At 42.3% G+C, this 19,703-nt stretch overlaps 1 protein-coding gene across 4 annotated transcripts in view; it reads right to left on the bottom strand.

Moving 5' to 3' along the window:
- Positions 1 to 19,703, bottom strand: part of LOC113647437 (SH3 and multiple ankyrin repeat domains protein 1) — a 63,794-nt gene that overhangs the window by 17,047 nt on the left and 27,044 nt on the right. For all 4 annotated transcript variants that reach the window (XM_027154161.2, XM_027154164.2, XM_027154160.2 and 1 more), the window contains one exon: positions 19,455 to 19,533. In XM_027154161.2, the coding sequence (XP_027009962.2) occupies positions 19,455 to 19,533 (79 nt within the window). The remainder of the gene's footprint in view (positions 1 to 19,454; positions 19,534 to 19,703) is intronic.

The raw sequence follows: 19,703 nt of genomic DNA, 5'->3' as shown, positions 1-19,703 counted from the left end.
TAAAAAAATCTGAAAATCAGTATTTCAGAGGGTCGTTTTCCTGTTGCTAATGGCAGTTCATAATCTGTGAAATTTAATAGAACAATTAATTAGATTGATGAATAAAAATGACAAAGAAATGTGTCATCTTAAGAAGAGTCTAGCTGAGAGTCAGTACCGCACTGTAATCTCCCACACAGTGCGAGCAGTTTTACATATACAAAACATAAAAATATCTTGAAGCACAGTCATTAAATTATGAATTCTAGTCAGAATGTGTTGATTAATTCTCTACAACAGCAGCTCCGACAGTACGGCAGCTGCACAACAGAGATTTATATTAATGTCCTCAATCTAAAACATTATTGTTTCTATAGCAACAGCACATTGACAGGGACAGAAGATGCCACATGAACAGTTAAAAAAAAAAAACATGCCATCATAAAAATGTAAACTAGCGGTTATCAAACAACCAATTTAAAAACCCGACCTTGACCCTGTCAGCTGTCCAACCATAGGCCAATATAAAACCTCCCCTTTATCTCCAAGATAACAGGTTTGTTCTTCTCAGTGAAGCACCCACTTTGGTTATAGTAGACTCCATCTTAAGACATGTGAAACTAGCTAGGCCTTTAGGGGCTCCAGCAGCACTGGTTAGGTGTATTCCAGGAGCCAGGGTGCCGGACATAGCAGGTCATCTTAGAGTCTTAGGCAAACTTAGGTACTCAAAGGTAGTTTTCCAGGTAGTAGCTGACGATATACGCCTTAGAGTAATATTGTAGAGGTGTGTAAATTAGCAAAGGTGATGTCTGGTGCTGTAGTATGCTCTGGCCCCATCTCAATGTGGGGTGGTGATGTAGCTTACAGCGGGTTATGGTCGCTGAACTGATGGATGTCCAGGTGGTGCTCTGTAAAACATGTTGGCTTCATAGATAATTGGGGTACTTATGAGGGCAAGGCTGAGATGTTGGCCAGGGCCACAAAAAATAAGTCTGCTGAGCCAGTTCCTGTGATTGTTACTTACAGACCACCAGGACTATATTCTGAATAAATCTGTGAAGTTTTCATTTCAAACCTAGATGTTTCTTTAGACAAAGCAGTAATTGTTGGAGAATTATTTTGTTAAGTTAGAAGATCCCCTGAGAACAGCAGTTATTTCCATATTAGATTCAGTAGGGTTTAACCAGAATGTAATAGGACCCACTCATAATGGAGGTCACACTCTTGATCTGGTTCTAACCCTCGGATTAAATATAGAAAATATAGTCACAGTGTCTCAGTCAGAAGCTATCTCAACCCAGCTGTCCATCTAAAGGCCAATATCAAACCTCCCCTTTATTTCCAAGATCTTAGAAAAGGTTGTAGCTCAGCAGTTATGTTCAGACCTACATAGGAATAATAGGGTTAGAATAATTACTGTAGCTTCCATTGTTATGCTGATGACACACAGCTATATGCTTCAGCTAAATCAGATGTGAGTCACCAGATTAATACGATTGTGTGAAGGACATCAGACAGTGGACACTTACTAACTTCCTCCTGCTTAACTCTGACAGACGGAAGTTCCTGTACCAGGACCACAGACAGTCAGAAGTAAGCTTTCTGATTACAGAGTAACTCTAGGTCATGTGTTTGTTACCTCTAGGTTGGATTACTGTAATACTTTACTGTCTGGATGTTCAGTAGGAGCAGAAACAAGCTCCAGTTAGTCCAGAACACAGCAGCTAGAGTCCTAACTACAACCAGGAGATATGAACACATCACCTCTATCTTATCCTCACTGTATTGGCTTACAGTCAAGTTTCACACTGATTATAAAATACTATTAATGACCTATAAAGCACTTAATGGTCACACGCCAAGGTACCTGAGTGATCTCTTGGTTTGTTTTATGATCCTTCATGCCTTCATACTTAAATCAAAGGGTGCAGGATATTTGGTAGTACCTCAAGTAAAAAAGTCACCAGCAGGGGGCAGAGCTTTTTCTCACAGAGACCCACAATTATGGAACAGACTTCCAATTAGTGTTCGGGACTCAGACACAGTCTCAGTGTTTAAGTCCAAGATAAAAACACTAGCTTCTTATGAATAGCTTTTCTTAGGTAAGTGGGTGTAGATCTGGATGGTTCATGGTCATAGAATGTTTGGTGAACTCACTCTCTCTCTCTCTCTCTCTCTCTCTCTCTCTCTCTCTCTCTCTGCCACTCCCATGCTCCCAGTGTTCCGAATTCCTAGTCTGATCATCTCTTCTTATGGAACTACTTTATCGATCCTGATGTTCTTCCCCTGTTTGGAGTTTCGTCACCCAAGGAGTTATATGCATGTTCAGCCAGTTACTCATGAGATTGTTGTGGATGGACCCACCTGGAGACTGTCATGCCTTCTTTAACCAATGTTGTGTCAGTCAGCTGTATGGTCTGGGGTTTATCAGCAGGAAGACATTAGTGTTGAGTCTGTGGTGAACTCTGAGTTTGTGCTGACTCACTAGTTTCTCAGGAGCTCTCGATTGCAATATTATAAACTGTTGTAGTAAGGACATTATTAACGTTCACATTATTTACTGTCCAGTGTCACCCAAATGAGGATGAGGTTCCCTTCTGAGTCTGGTTCCTCTCAATGGTTCTTCTTCATATTATCTCAGGGAGTTTTCCTTGCCGCTGCCACCTCTGGCCTGCTCATTAGGGCTAGATAAATAGTATTTTAAATTCATATTTTTAAAGTAATTTTAATTATTATTATTATTATTAATTATTTATTTTATTTATATCTAAAAAAAATCTAAAAAAAATTCGAGAAAATCACATTGTATGAGGTTCTAATAGTTAAAAAACAAAATTAAGTGACTGCATAAAATAAGTATTTGATCACCTACCAACCAGCAAGAATTCTGGCTCACACAGAACTGTTAGTTTGTCTTTAAGAAGCTCTATTCTCCCTACGCTCATTACCTGTATTAATTGCACCTGTCCACACACTAAATTAACCTCTCCAATATGGGTAAGACCAAATAGCTGTCTAAGGACACTAGGGACAAAATTGTAGACCTGCACAAGGCTGGGATGGGCTACAGGACAATAGGCAAATAGCTTAATTGATGGCACAATTATTAGAAAATGGAAGAAATTCCAGATGACTGTCAATCTCCCTCAGACTGGGGCTCCATGCAAGATCTCGCCTCTCGGAGTTTCAGTGATACTCAGAAAGGTGAAGGATTGGCCTGGAACTACATTGGAGGACCTGGTCAATGTGAATTGTTAAGCATAGGGGTAGAAACATCATTCTTTGGGAGTGCTTTTCCGCAAAAGGGAGAGGACAACTGCACCATATTGAGGGGAAGATGGATGGGGCCGTGTATCATGAGATTTTGGCAACAACCTCCTTCCTTCAGCAAGAGCATTGAGGATAAATGGGTCTTTCCGCACGACAATGAACCCAAACACACAGCCAGGGCAACTAAGGAGTCGCTCCGTAAGAAGCAATTCAAGGTCCTGGAGAGACCTGCTCAAGACCTGAACCCAACAGAAAATCACTGGAGGGAGCTGAAACTCCGTGTTGCCCAGGGACAGCCCCAAAACCTGAAAGATCTGGGGAAGACCTGTATGGAGGAGAGGGCCAAAGTCCATGCTGCAGTGTGTGCAAGCCTGGTCAAGAACTACAGGAAACGTCTGACCTCTGTAATTGTAAACAAAGATCTCTATAAAAAAATTATTTCTATTTATCAAATACTTATTTCATGGAATAAAAAAGAAAATCATTTAAAAATCATATAATGTTATTTTCTAGATTTTTTTTTAGATTCTGTCTCTCACAGTTGAAGTGTACCTACGATGAAAATTACAGATCTCTCCATTCTTTGTAAGTGGGGAAAACTTAAAAAAAATTGGAAGTGTATTAAAGACTTATTTGCCCCATTGTATATATTTTTTCTCTACTGTTTATACTTCTGTAAAGCTGCTTTGATATAATGTGAATTATTAAAAGCTCTACACAAATAAATTCAATCTCAACTGTGATCATTCAGACTCTAATTAGACTAAAGATTGGACCTGCTTTTATGCTTAAATTAATGTTGATCAGCGGACAATTTCACTTGGATACTATAGCCTTAAAGCTGAAACTCTATTTAAATCAACAATAATCCTGATGTTTAAACCGTAGATCCTTCAAAAGCACTCTGTAATATTGGACTTTATACTGTACATCCATTTATGAGTAATGACCCATAATCACAGTCATCGGATCAATCATCACAATCACAAGCCTCAGCAAGTTTTACCTCATCCACAGTCACCTCTGTGACTAAACTTAACTAAACTTACATAAAACCCCAGAAGTGCAACTATATTCCAGAACTATGTCTTTCAGAGATGAGTTCATAAGCAGAGCTGCAATTTAGCATAATACTACAGGCTAACAATACATTAATATTGTAGAAGAATTAGCTAAAAATAAGTCCACACCATCGATATGCAGCATCGAGGTAAACAATTCAGACTATTAATTTTAAACCTGGTTATTTCACTCTCTCTCACTCACTCATCTCCTACCGCTTATCTGAACTTCTCGGGTCACGTGGAGCCTGTGCCTATCTCAGGCATCATCGGGCATCGAGGCAGGATACACCCTGGACGGAGTGCCAACCCATCACAGGGCACACACACACTCTCATTCACACACACACACACACACACTATGGACAATTTTCCAGAGATGCCAATCAACCTACCATGCATGTCTTTGGACCGGGGGAGGAAACCGGAGTACCCGGAGGAAACCCCCGAGGCACGGGGAGAACATGCAAACTCCACACACACAAGGCGGAGGAGGGAATCGAACCCCCAACCCTGGTGGTGTGAGGCAAACGTGATAACCACTAAGACACCGTGCCCCCCTGATTATTTCAATTTCAATTCAATTTATTTGTATAGCACAATTCACATTGTCTCATTGGCAGCTTCGCAGAAGTATGTATATCAGTTTTAAGATAACACTGTATGTAAAATATTACTTTATCAGAGCATTTGTACAGTACAGTGTCCTTAACCATTAAATCTATGTGGGCCTGGGATCGATCTCTCTCTCTCTCTCTCTCTCTCTCTCTCTCTCTCTCTCTCTCTCTCTCTCTCTCTCTGTTGAGCTGCTCCTGAGCTCCCAGTGTTCTTGACTGCTTTCTCCCTCCAGACCTGACCAACCTGATCCCCTATTTCTGATTAGAGTCACACAATTTAGTGTTGCTCACTGCTGATGAGGATTGCCCCACATAAACTACCTGTAAATCCATGGGACTGTTGTGGATAGAAACTCTCCAGGAACAATGGAGATAGCTTTGGTCTGAAAATAACGCAGTCAGTTTCTCACTCAAGTCTCAATCAGAGAAAAGACTTAAAGTTACTAGAATTCAATTAAATTCAGTTTATTTGTATAGCACAATTAACAATTCATATTGTCTCAAAGCAACTTTACAGAAGTATAGAAACAGAATAAAAATGTAAAGTTTAAAATTTAAACTTTAAATAAAAGTTTAAAATTTAGTTAATATTTATATCTAATATATTTATCCCTAATGATCAAGTTTGAGGTGATGGTGGTGATGAAAATCTCCCTGAGATGATATGAGGAAGGAACCTTGAGAAGAACCAGAGTCAGAAGTGAACCTCATCCTCATCTGTGTGACACTGGGCAGTAAATGGTGTAAATGTAAATAATGTCTTTTATACTACAGTTTCTAAACTAGTGGAATTGTGTAACCAAAAGTGTCTTAGGAACTAACAGGTCAGGGTCATTTCTGAGTTCACCACAGACCCAAATGAATGAATTTCTTGGTTAAAGCAGTTATACATTTTGAGTTTTTTCTTGACACCATCACCTTTGTTTTGCTTATCAGTAATAAATTTAAAATATTTATATTCTGCATTTGTATATTCTTGTACAGCTGAAACATATTTCAGTCCTACAGGTTATCAATACTCCAAAGCTATTTGTTCTAAAATTCTATAAATATTTGTTTATGAATTCTAGAGAATTACAAGACAATATAATAAACATTACAAGAAATACAAGAATACAGAAAATACAAGGTAACATTTCAGAACTACAGGATAATGATACTGCAAAGCTACAGGATAATAAAATAAAATATATTTCGAGAGCCTATTAAATGCAAACACATACGACACCAAAACATTTAACTACACCAGAACTATTTCTTAGATTATTTTTTCTCAATTTTCTCCCTAATCTAATCACGGCCAATTACCACCCACCAGTCAGTGTTCCTTTATCACATAGTGGCTACTAACCAGAAGGCTGATATGTTTTCTCCACTAAAAGACAACCGACTGCATATTTTTGAACTACTGCACCATAACACGATTAGAGTAAAGCGCCATTCACCCACGTCCACATGCATGAACTCACAGATGCCCATGACTGGGTAGTGTCACTGTGATCGATGAAGTATTTTGCTATCTTGACTCTTGGCCAAGAGTGCACAACAACAACATTTCATAAATACAAGCTAACAATATTCCAGAACCACAGGTTAATGAAATTCAAGAACTCCAGTCTAATAATAATTTTGATCCACAGGTTAATGAAATTTCAGAACTATGATATTTCTGAACTACAGAAAGAGAACAGTGCAGAGATTTAGATTAACAACTCCAGAGCTACAGGTTTATAAAATACAGAGCTACAGTTTAATGATCTTCCTAAGCAACAGTTTAATTAAATTTCATAGCTACATATTAGCCATATTTTAGAACTACATAATAATGATAGTGTAGAGCAATAGGTTAACAATATTCTAGAGATAACGAGTTAATGAAGTGAAATATTCCAGGGCTCTCATTCTCATATTCTCTCACTGCCTATTCCTTCAGAGGCAGCAGAAAGACCATTCCAGTACAATGTCTTAATATTTTAGAACACTTTGTTAATAATATTACAGAGCTACAGGTTAGCGAGATTCCAGAAATATAAATACGATATTTCACACGTGGCGTCATTACTGACAAGCTACAAGTTAAAAAAAAAACAACCTCATACAGTATGATACAGAGCTGCAGGTTTGTAACATTAAACAGCAACAAAAGTGTCTTTAGCGCACACACACACACACACACACACACACACACACACACACACACACACACACACACACACACACACACACACTTAACTGTGCATGCCAAACAATGGCTCCATAGCCTCAAAACGAGTGTAAGAATGTTTTTAGCCGAGTCTCTATCTCTCTCTCTCACACACACACACACACACACACACACACACACACACAAACATACACATACACACACAAATGGCACCAAAAATACAGAGGAATCAAGCGGTATCACAAACACACATAAACACAGATATAACATAAAAATGACAAAGAAAATACAGTGGAATCAAACACACACACACACACACACACACACACATACAGTACATACATACATACATACATACATACATACACACACACACACAAGCCATTAGCTTTTGTCATTCAAACAATCCATAATGTCTTACAAGCATGCATTCATCTCTCCCTCCCGGCTTCTCTGCCTCTCTCTCTTTCTCTCTCTCTCGTTTTCTCCCTCCCTCTCTCCCACTCCTTCGTTCTCTCTCTCTCTCTCTCTCTCTCTCTCTCTCTCTCTCTCTCTCTCTCTCTCTCTCTCTCTCTCTCTCTCTCTCTGCTGCAGAGATGGAGGAAGAAACGAGTGTGTACCTGTAAATGAACCAAACGCTGCGGTTTCTTGGGCCGACTGAAGGCCAGGAGGAGGAGAGGGAGAGAGGAAGAGATAGATCTCTCTTTCCATATCCCCCCATCGCCATTCCACCCCCTCCCCTCTCTCCTCCTCCTCCTTTTCTCCTCCCCCTGCCCGTTCACAGAGAGAGGAGAGAGGGAGAGAGAAAGAGAGAGAGAATTCAGACACTGCGACAGGGAGCAAATGAGAAAAAAGGAATGAGGGGGAAATTAAGTGAAGATAGAGTGAAAGACTGAATGATGGGAAGTGAGGAAAAGAAAGAGAAACTGAGATTGTGTGCGTGGGGGAAGGAGAGAACAAATAAGAGCTGGTGTTTATAGTCATTTAATGTACACTAATACACACACACACACACACACACACACACACACACACACACACAATCTCACACCCACAAAGAAAGGTTAATCAAGACTGACTCATTTTTCTTGGATGCACAATTTGTCTCCCTTTCTCTCTCACACACACACACACACACACACACACACACACACACACACACACACACACACACACACCTTACATATTCAGTCCTATCTGGCACTGCATTTGTGTTATGATTCTGCAAAGAAGAACCCTGATATGTGCATCAGCAGGCACTCATATATTCTGTACTGTGCAATTGTTTTAGTCAAGTGTGAAGAATATTAATGACTGGGCTTCGACCTACATACAGTATACAGCACCTGCTGGTATCAAGTGTAAGAAAAGATGCTGGTTTGAAGCCAAAGGGTCATCACACAAAATATAACTCACATTGCATTTTGTAAATGAATAAATTAATATATACAAAGGTAAACAGACACAGCTGTATAGAAGCCTCACACCAGGTGAGGAACCAAGCTCTGTTACTGAGGTGAGGTTGTGGAGATAGATTCATGTCAAGACTGAGCACAGGAACAAGACACCAGGTGCTTCTACTGCATCAGCAACATCTCTCCCAGGACAGAGCTCAGAGAAGACTATTGTTTTAGCATGTGATGTTCAAGCTCTTCTGAAGAAGCACAAAGAAACACAATGTTGAGGAGAGTGGATGCAGTGGGCCGAGGAAACATAATGCAGCAGATAAAAAACACATCATGTTTACTCCCCTTTAATATCAGAAGGTGTCCAGCAGTGACATCAGCACAGAACTGGAGGAAACCAGCATTACCCAGGTACACCCTTCTACTGTCTGGAGAAGTCTGGCCAGAAGTGGTCTTCATGGAAGAATTGTGACTAAAAAGCCATACTTTGTTGAAAACGAGGCTAAGAGATTAGTCTATACACAAAACGATAGGAACTGGGGACAGAAAAATGATGAGACGACGTGAAATATTTGCATGTGGCATGAAGCAGGTTGTTCACCAAAGGAATGGAGAGATTTCTGCAGACGATCTGGTCAGGATTAATGGTGTCCTCAGTGCTGAGAAATACAGACACCTGCTTATCCATCATGCAGTACCATCAGGGAGGCATCTGACTGACACCAAATTTATTCTGAAGCAGGATGATGACCCCAAGCATGTAGCCTATGTCATTAAAAACTATCTTTAAATCAAGTTAAGAAGCTTTTATTGTCATTTCATCCATACATAGCTGTTGCAGTACACAGTGAAATGAGACGTTTCTCCAGGACCATAATGCTACTTAGAACAAAGACGGAGCTAAGGACTTGAAGTAAGTTCATCCTAGCCACATAATGTGCAGCTGTGCAACCTGGTGTACACAGTGTAAGACAAAAGACAGTGTAAGACAAAAGACAGTGCAGGACAAAAGACATTGCAAACAAAAAATACAAGACGTTTCACAAAAGACAATACACAAAAACAGTGCCGATAACAGTGTAAATACTGTATGTTCAAACAATATTACGTGTGCGGAAATACTGTAATGAACATTAGTATTAACAGCAGAAGTTACATGAGGTATTGTAAAGTATTGTGCAAAACAGCAATCGACAGAAATGTGAGACAGAATATGCGCAAAGAGCAAAAACAACACGCAAACAGTTTTATATGGTGGTGCTGTAAACATGGATGTTTATCCATCTTGATGTCACTTCCTGTGCTTGAATTGTTTGCAGCGAGTTTTTGTGCCGGTTGCATGTGTTTGCTGAGTATTCTGATTCAGTTTTCGATTATCTTTGAGTTTATACTTTAACTCCTTACTTTTTACAAAGGGTAAACACACTGGCAATAGCATCTTAAGAGTAAAATACTCGCTCAAAATACTTTTTGATATCACTAACATTGTATTTGTTTTCCTGAGTGTCCGCTTCTAGCTGGTTAGCCCATTAGTATCACTAACCTGCTAGCCCGGTTACTGCTAATTCTCTACACCTTCACACACCAATTATCTCTGTTGTACTTGCCTTATTTACATTTACATTTACATGTACAGCATGTGACAGACGCCCTTATCCAGAGCGACGTACATAAGTGCTTAAATCTCTAACATTGGATACATTAATGCTGGTTCACTAGGTTACATACTCAAGATACCATTTGTTTAAAACATTGTTCAAAGTTACAATGAAAAATTAATTTTATATATAAATGCAAAAAATCGGGAAAGAAGTGCTAGTTGAAGTGTTTCCTGAATAAGTAGGTCTTCAAACGACATTTGAAAATAGCCAGTGACTCTTGACCACAGCTGTCCGGACCTCTAGGGGAAGTTCATTCCACCACCCTGGTGCCAGAACAGAAAAGAGTCTTGTACTATTGTTGCCTCTTACCCGTAGAGAGATGGTGGGACCAGTCGAACAGTGCTGGAAGATCGGAGGGTGCGGGGTGCAGTGCAAGGAGTGATGAGGGCTTTGAGGTAAGAGGGAGCTGGTCCATTTTTGGCTTTTTAGTCCAGCATCAGTGTTGTGAATCTAATGCGTGCAGCTACCGGAAGTCAGTGGAGGGATTGCAGCAGCGGGGTGGTATGGAGAACTTAGGCAGGTTAAAAACAAGCCATGCAGCTGCATTTTGGATAATTTACCGAGGACGAATTGCGTTCATAGGTAGACCTGCCAGCAGTGTGAACAAGTACCTGACACCTGAACAAGTACCCTATAGCACCATGTCGCTTGTGTGTCTGCCTTTGAGTGCAGGTGATGACACGTTCTAGCTGCACTCGGTGGAACTGGAGCTGGAGGCGGTGGAGAAGCAGATCCGTGACCTACAGGTGAAACAGGACCAGCTGTGGGAGTGAAAAGCCACGATGGAAGCTTCCCGGCCAGTCGCTCACCTGTCTCAGGTAAATCCTCGCTGTGAAATTAGTACTCCCTCCACCTCTACTCCGTGTATTTCTCTGTCCAGCACCCAGGGAGCAGCCTGCCCAGGCTCGCACATGCACACGAAAAAATCCCTCCTGTCTCTTGCTCTTGCGATTGTGTACAGACCCCCAGGGCCCTACACTGATTTTCTTAAAGAATTTGTAGATTTTCTTTCAGACCTATTGCTTAATTTTGATAAAGCATTAATTGTAGGAGATGTAAACATTCACATTGACCATACAAATGATGCTTTAGGACTCACATTTCTTGACCTACTAAACTCATTTGGATTTAAACAAAACATCACTAGAGCAACTCATCGTCTTAATGATACGCTAGATTTATTAATATCACACAGAATAGATGTCACAGATTGTGCTTATGGGCCAAATGGCAGTGTAGAGTACCCGACCTTCTTGGGGTCTCTGGGAGGGTTGCTGGAATGTGCTCTGTCCGGGGACTCCGTCGTTCTACTGGGGGACTTCAACGCTCACGTTCGCAGCGACAGTGACACATGGAGAGGCGTGATTGGGAGGACTGCCCCCCCCCCCCCGACCTGAACCCGAATGGTGTTCTGTTATTGGACTTCTGTGCTAGTCACAGTTTGTCCATAACGAACATCATGTTCAAGCATAAGGGTGTCCATCAGTGCACGTGGCACCAGGACACCCCAGGTCGGAGGTCGATGATTGACTTTGTAGTTATTTCATCTGACCTCTGGCCATATGTCTTGGACACACGTAGTAAAGAGAGGGGCGGAGCTGTCAACTGATCACCTGGTGCTGAGTTGGAACCAAGAGGAGAAGAAGTTGGGCAGACTTGGCAGACCCAAACGTCCACCTCCTTTGTCGACACGGCCGCTCAAAGCTGTGGCTGTAAGGTCTCCGGTGCCTGTTGTGGTGGCAATCCCCATACCCTTTGGTGGACCCCAGAAGTAAGGGATGCCGTCAAGCTGAAGGAGGAGTCCTATTGAGCCTGGTTGGCTTGGAGGACTCCAGAGGCAGCTGATAATTACCAGAGGGTCAAGCAAGCTTCAGCCCGGGTGGTTGTGGAGATAAAAACCCGGGTTTGGGAGGAGTTTGGTGAGGCCATGGAGAAGGACTATCTGTTGGCCTCAAAAAAATTCTGGCAAACCATCCGGTGCCTCAGGAGGAGGGAAGCAGTTCCCTGCACACACTGTTTACAGTGGTAGTGGGAATCTTCTGACTTCAACTGGGGACATCCTCGGACAGTGGAAGGAGTACTTTGAGGATCTCAACCCCGCCGTCATGTCTTCCACTGAGGAAGCAGAGGCTGAGGGCTCAGTTGTGGACTCGTCGATCCCCCAAGCTGAGGTCACTGAGGTAGTTGAGAAGCTCCTCGGTGGCAAGGCACCGGGGGTGGATGAGATCCGCCCTGAGTACCTCAAGGCTCTGGATGTTGTGGGGCTGTCTTGGTTGACACGCCTCTGCAACATTGCATGGCGGCTGAGGACAGTGCCTCTAAAGAGGCAGACTGGGGTGGTGGTCCCTCTGTTTAAGAAGGGGGACCAGAGGGTGTGTTCCAACTATAGAGGGATACAGCCTCCCCGGAAAAGTCTATGCCAGCGTACTGGAGTGGAGAATTCGGCCGATAGTCGAACCTTGGATTCAGGAGGAACAATACGGAACAATACGGAATCTGGCAGGGCTGCCCTTTGTCACAGGTCCTGTTCATTGTTTATATGGACAGGATTTCTAGGCACAGTCGAGGGGTGGAGGGAGTCCGGGTTGGAGACCACAGGATTTCGTCTATGCTTTTGCAGATGTTGTTGTCCTGTTAGCTTCATCAAATCAGGACCTACAGCATGCACTGGGATGGTTTTCAGCCGAGTGTGAAGCAGCGGGGATGAGAATCAGCACCTCCGAGGCCATGGGTCTCAGCCGGAAAAGGGTGGCTTGTCCCCTTCAGGTCGGTGGAGAGTTCCTGCCTCAAGTGGAGGAGTTTAAGTATCTTGGGGTCTTGTTCACGAGTGAGGGAAGGATGGAGCGGGAGATCGACAGGCGGATCGGTATATCCTCTGCAGTGATGCGGACAATATACGATCAGTTGTGGTGAAGAAAGAGCTGAACCTTTATATTCACCAGTCGATCTACGTTCCTACCTTCACCTATGGTCATGAGCTTTGGGTCATGACCGAAAGGACAAGATCACGGATACAGGTGGCTGAAATGAGTTTCCTCAATAGAGTGGCTGGGCGCTCCCTTAGAGATAGGGTGAGGAGCTCGGTCACTCAGGAGGAGCTCAGAGTAGAGCCACTGCTCCTCCACATCGAGAAGAGTCAGCTGAGGTGGCTCGGGCATCAGTTCCGGATGCCTCCTGGACGCCTCCCTGGGGAGGTGTTCCGGGCATGTCCAACCGGGAGGAGGGGAAGACCTAGGACATGCTGTATAGGACTTTGACTCTTTTCTGGCCTGGGAACACCTCGGAATTCCCCCCGAAGAGCTGGAGGAAGTGTCTGGGGAAGTCCCCGGGAAGAGCTGGGGAAGTCTGGGCATCCCTGCTTAGACTGCTGCCCCCGTAACCCGGTCCCGGATAAGCGGAAGAAGATGGATGGATGGATGGATGGATGATATAAATATCATACCACAAAGTGCTGCTGCTACTTACGTACAAGGCTCTTAATGGTTTAGCTCCCATGTATCTAACTAGTCTTCTAACACGTTACAATCCTTCACGCTCTCTGAGATCACAAAACTCAGGACTTCTGCTAGTTCCCAGAATATCTAAGTCTACTAAAGGTGGTAGAGTGTTTTCTTATTTAGCTCCCAAACTTTGGAATAGTCTTCCTGATAGTGTTCGGGGCTCAGACACACTTTCCCAGTTTAAATGTAGATTAAAAACTCATCTCTTTAGTCAGACGTACACATAATACATCACATAATATTGTGCACTATTACATCAGACCAAATGCACATTATCATCTAGTACTTGCAAATTATGAACAGCAACTATGTTAATCCCTCTCCACTGCTTATCCTTGTCCACCCATCCCGAGGCATCCAGAAATTGTTGCAGCTCCAATTGTCTTACGTGCAATGTCAATTTTGAACCTCCACTGAGATGAGGCCGACTATGTGAGAATCCTGAGGCATCTAGAGATCTACCAGACTGTGACACTAAAGAGGAGATGAGGATGAGGTTATATAATCACACCCCCAGTGTCACCCAGATGAGGATGAGGTTCCCCTTTGAGTCTGGTTCCTCTCAAGGTTCCTTCCTTTACCATCTAAGGGAGTTTTTCCTTCCCACAGTCACCTGAGTCACCTCAGACTTGTTCATTGAGGATAAATACAAACACATTTACATATATCTATTATTGATCTTGTATTATATTAATATTTATATTATTCTTTATAATAACCTTTTGTTCGATGTTTTTGTTCTGTAAAGCTGCTTTGTGACAATGTCACTTGTAAAAAGCGCTGTACAAATACTTGAATTGAATTGAAAGTACATTGGAAGTCATTGCATTCCATACATTTTATTGTGCATATGATTGTGTGTGTGTGTGTGTATTGTGCTCAGTACAGATCAGTTGAGTTATTGAGGAGTCTGATGGCTGTTACACAGTCTGGTCATGGAGCTCGAATGCCTTGGTACCTTTTTCCAGATGGCAGGAGGGTGAAGAGTGTTTGTGGGGTCATCCACAATGCTGTTGGCTTTGCAGATGCAGCATGTGGTGTAAGTGTCATGATAGAGGGAAGAGAGACTCCAATGATCTTCTCAGCTGTCCTCACTATCTGCTGCAGGATCTTGCAATCCTAGATGGTGCGGTTCCCAAACGAGACAGTGATGCAGCTGCTCAGAATGCTCTCAATGGTCTCTCTGTAGAATGTAGTAAGGATGGGGGGAGGGAGATGTGCCTTTCTCAACCTTCGTAATAATGGTGCTTGGCTTTCTTGGTGTTTGAGCTGGTGTTGAGTGACCAGGTGAAGTTCTCTGCTAGATGAACACCAAGATATTTGGTGCTCTTGACAATCTTTACAGATGCGAGATGCTAGTGCTCTCCTGATGTCGACAACCATCTCTTTAGTTTTATCAACATTTAGAGACAGGTTGTTGGCTCTACACCAAGCAGTTAGCTGTTGCACAAGAGGTGCAATATATGCTGTATACAACTCTGTATGCTGACTCATTGTTCTTGCTGATGAGGCCCTCCACGGTCGTGTCATCAGAGAACTTGATGATATGGTCGTTATTCAGCAAGGTGAACAGCAGTGAGGGTCTCCAGTACTCAGTGTGTTGGTGCTGGAAATGCTGTTCCCGATCCAGACTGACTGAGGTCTCCCAGTCAGGAAGTGCAGGTCTCCCAGTCAGGAAGTGCTTGATGTGCCTCATAACAGGCTTCTCAAAGCACTTCATTACAATTGGTGTGAGTGTGATGGGACGATAGTCATTGAGGAAGGACACTGTAGACTTCTTTAGGATGGGAACGATGGTAGTTGTATTGAGGCATGTAGAAACAACAGCTCTGCTCACGGAAATGTTGAAGATGTCAGTGAAGACTGTTCTGCGCTAGCTGTTCTGCTCATTCTCTGAGCACCCTGCCAGGAATGTTGTCTGGTCCAGCAGTTTTCTGCAGGTTAACTCTGCATAGAGTTCTCTTCACGTCAGCCGTGGATAGACAGAGTACCTGTTTTGCTACGTTGTTCTGCAACTCAAACCGAGCATAGAAGTCATTCAGCGCATAGTTTGTGATCACCTGTATGCCCTGCCACATGCGCCGAGTGCCTCCGCTGTCCTGGAAGTTGCTGTGGACTGTCTGAGCATGTGCGCACTTTGCTGGCTTGGGACAGTTTGGAACTTCTTCTAACACGTTACAATCCTTCACGCTCTCTGAGATCACAAAACTCAGGACTTCTGCTAGTTCCCAGAATATCTAAGTCTACTAAAGGTGGTAGAGCGTTTTCTTATCTAGCTCCCAAACTTTGGAATAGTCTTCCTGATAGTGTTCGGGGCTCAGACACACTTTCACAGTTCAAATGCAGATTAAAAACTCATCTCTTTAGTCAGGCATACGCATAATACATCCCATAATATTGTGCACTATTATATCAGTCTTGCACATTTTCTTTTTATGAACAGCAGCTACATTAATTCCTCTCCACTGCTTCTCTCTCTGGGTAAAAACCCATCCCGAGGCATCCAGACATCGTACCAGCTACGATCGTCTTCCGTGCGATGAAGATTTTGGACCTCCACTGAGATGAGGCCGACTCTGTGAGAATCCTGAGACATCTACAGATCTTCCAGCACCAGTTGGACTCTGTGATACTAAAGAGGAGATGTGAACTCCATGTGATCCTTACACCAATACAACATTTGTTGGACTGTATATTTATAATCACACACCCCAGTGTCACCCATATGAGGATGAGGTTCCCCCTTGAGTCTGGTTCCTCTCAAGGTTTCTTCCTTCACCAATTCAAGGGAGTTTTTCCTTGCCACTGCTGCCTGTGTCACCTCAGACTCGCTCATTGGGGATAAATACATACACATTACGAACTATAGATATCTAATAATAATCTTGAATTTTTATTTCTGTTAATTCTTTATATTATTCCTTATGTTTATCTTCTGTTCTATGTTTATGTTCTGTAAAGCTACTTTGAGACAAAGTCTATTGTAAAAAGCGCTATACAAATAAACTTGAATTGAATTGAATTGAATTGAACTTGCTGTTCTTAGAGCCACCCTGTCCCTTGTTCTGAATGCTATGCCTCTAGCCTTCAGCAGCACATGCACATTAGTAGCCATCCACGGCTTCTGGTTGGAGCATGTGGTGATGGTCTTGGAGATGGTCATGTCATCAATGCACTTGCCAAAGTAGCTGGTCACTGATGCCGTGTACTCCTCCAACAGAGTCACCGTTGGTTGCAGCCTCCCTGAAGATTTTCCAGTCAGTGCACTCAAAGCAGTTCTGAAAAGCAGAGGTGGCTCCTGATGGCCAGGTTTTCACCTGCTTCAGAACCGGTTTAGAGTCTGACGAGTGGTCTGTATGCTGGAATTAGCATAACAGAGATGTGGTATGAGTAGCCGAGGTGGGGGCGGGGCTCCGCACGGTACGCTCCAGGAATGTTTGTGTAAACAAGATCCAGCATGTTTTCCCCTCTTGTTGCAAAGTCCACATTCTGATGGAATTCAGGGAGCACTGATTTGAGATTTGCATGATTGAAATCTCCAGCGATGATAAACAGTCCGTCGGGTGAACATTCTCCAGATCGCTAATAGCCCCATAGAGTTCACATAGAGCCTCTTTAGCATTAGCACTGGGGGGAATGTACACTATGACAATGAAAACCATGGTGAACGATGAGCAGTAACTAAAAACAAGCACAGAGTACTTGCACCATTCGTGAAAACAAAGACGCAGCAGTTTCTAAACTCTTGCCATGTAGTGCATTCGAGTCGGATGTAGTCCAGTTTAATTTCCAAAGAGCAAACATTAGAAAGTAGAATGGAAGGGAGAACCAGCCGACTAGGGTTTGTTTGTAGCTTAGCATGGACACCCACCCTCTTACCGTGCTTCCACTTCCTCAAGCACCGTTTTTGGCATCCGCTCTCCTGGTCCCCAGTATCAGGTGACTGGAGGCCAGATCTCCGCAGCAAGCCGAGTTGGCAAGGCTTTTCCAACACATCACCGTGCAGATTTGTTGTTGCACGATTTATGTATTGTATTAATTTCTGGAAGTCATATACATGAACACTACTGTCTCTGGTGTCCTTGTCCTAGCAATAGTTGTGTTAAAAAACATAAATAGCACCATATTGTATCCGGAGTGACCGCTGCCTGCTACTGCCATTCCAACATCTTGGACAGTGTAGAGAAAAACATAGAGTCCTGGAAGTGGAGGTTTGGGTTCCACAGATCTCTGATCTCAATGCCTGATCTTCTGTCTGGAAGAAAAAAAAGATCTGAGGCAGCCTCCATCTAAGAAAGATCTGTTGTTTATGTTTAGAACAACCTACCTGCTGAGTTCCTTCAACATATGTGTGTTAATGAACCTAGAAGAAATGATTCTGTTTTGCAGTCTAAGGCTCAGACCAAATATTGATTTGATTTAAATTTACTTTCCATTTTGTTAATTGATAAAAATAAACTAAAACTTTACAGCATCTCTTTACACCAGCCTAAATCCTTTGCACAGTATTGTACATTTGCACGTGGCTACATTCCCGATATGCAAGTTGAACAAAGTGAAATCAGGTTTCATCAATTCTGAACTGAACTGAACTGTACTGAGCACAACACACACACACCACACACACACACACACCACACACACACACACTCAACTGTGTGGACTTTATTGATCTACATCTAATACACACTCTTCCATTATACATCCATGTCTACAGCACCACCATATCAAACTGTTTACATGATGTTCTACACACTGTTTCTGCTCTTTACACATGCTGCCTTTCACATTTCAGTAGATTGCTGTTTTACACTCCTTACAATACCTCATATAAATGCTGCTATAATACTAATGTGTTCATTGCAGTATTTCTGCATATGTACTGTAGAATATACCGTATGTGCTCTAGTTGGCACTGCTTTTTTGTATTATCTTTTATGTATTTTGTGTTTTTGTCTTGTAATGTTTTGTATAGTTTGTTCGCACTGTCTTTTGTCCTGCATTGTCTTCTTTTCTTGTGTCTCACACTGTGTACACCAGGTTGGACAGATGCACTTAATGTGTCTAGGGCTAACTTACTTCAGTCCTTAGCTCTGTGTTGTTCTATGTAGCTCCTGGTCCTGGAGGAACGTTGTCTCATGTCACTGTGTACTGTGTCAGATATATATGGATGAAATGACAATAAAAGCTTCTTGACTTGACTTGACTTCTTTGTAAATGGACAGACTTACTGTCATAAAATTAGTGAGTTTCATGAATAAACTGGGCACAAAGTGCCACTTGCAGACAAACTCCATTATTACACACACACAGTATAATTACATGTACAAACACAAACACACACATTGCTCTTAATGTGGTTAGTCTACATGTGAACACTAGAGGGAGCTGCTCAATACTCACATGATGCAGAAAATTGAACAAACCACAACCACAATGTCAATAATATTTTAAAAGGTAATCTGACAGTTTGTCCAGTCATAAGTTTACAAACAAGAGTCATCTCCATGAGGCTCCATAGCAATGAATGCTTCCAGCTATGAAATGACCACTATTTTACAGGTTGTCAAGGAAACCTTCCTGTCAATGATGTTCTTTGACCTGTCAGTCTTGATTTTATTCAAAAACACTGCATGGATGTACAACAGTACGCAAACCACAGTACGATGTAAATAATATGTGCAATCATCTAACTGTCATTAGTTTGAACCAGCCAATTAAATCATCTATGAGCTTGTCACATAGAGAAAAACATATACCTATACTGACAACAAAGTAATTACGTTTAGACCTTACCTGGGTACCTCTAGTCCATCGTATGTTCCTACAGTGTAATGACGGAATAATTTCCTCTTGGATTTTTCACTGCGACTCTCTGAAATACACACACACACACACACACACACACACACACACACACACACACACACACACATATATATATATATATACTGTATATACACTTTTCTTTGTTTGTTTATCATCATATAAATGGCATGCTTTATGTGAAGCAGCCATTAGCACTTGTGCTTTAGAAGCCAGCAG

The sequence above is a fragment of the Tachysurus fulvidraco genome, chromosome 3 (assembly GCF_022655615.1).
Source record: "Tachysurus fulvidraco isolate hzauxx_2018 chromosome 3, HZAU_PFXX_2.0, whole genome shotgun sequence".
NCBI lineage: Eukaryota > Metazoa > Chordata > Actinopteri > Siluriformes > Bagridae > Tachysurus > Tachysurus fulvidraco.
This window is presented reverse-complemented; position numbering and strand designations above follow the sequence as displayed.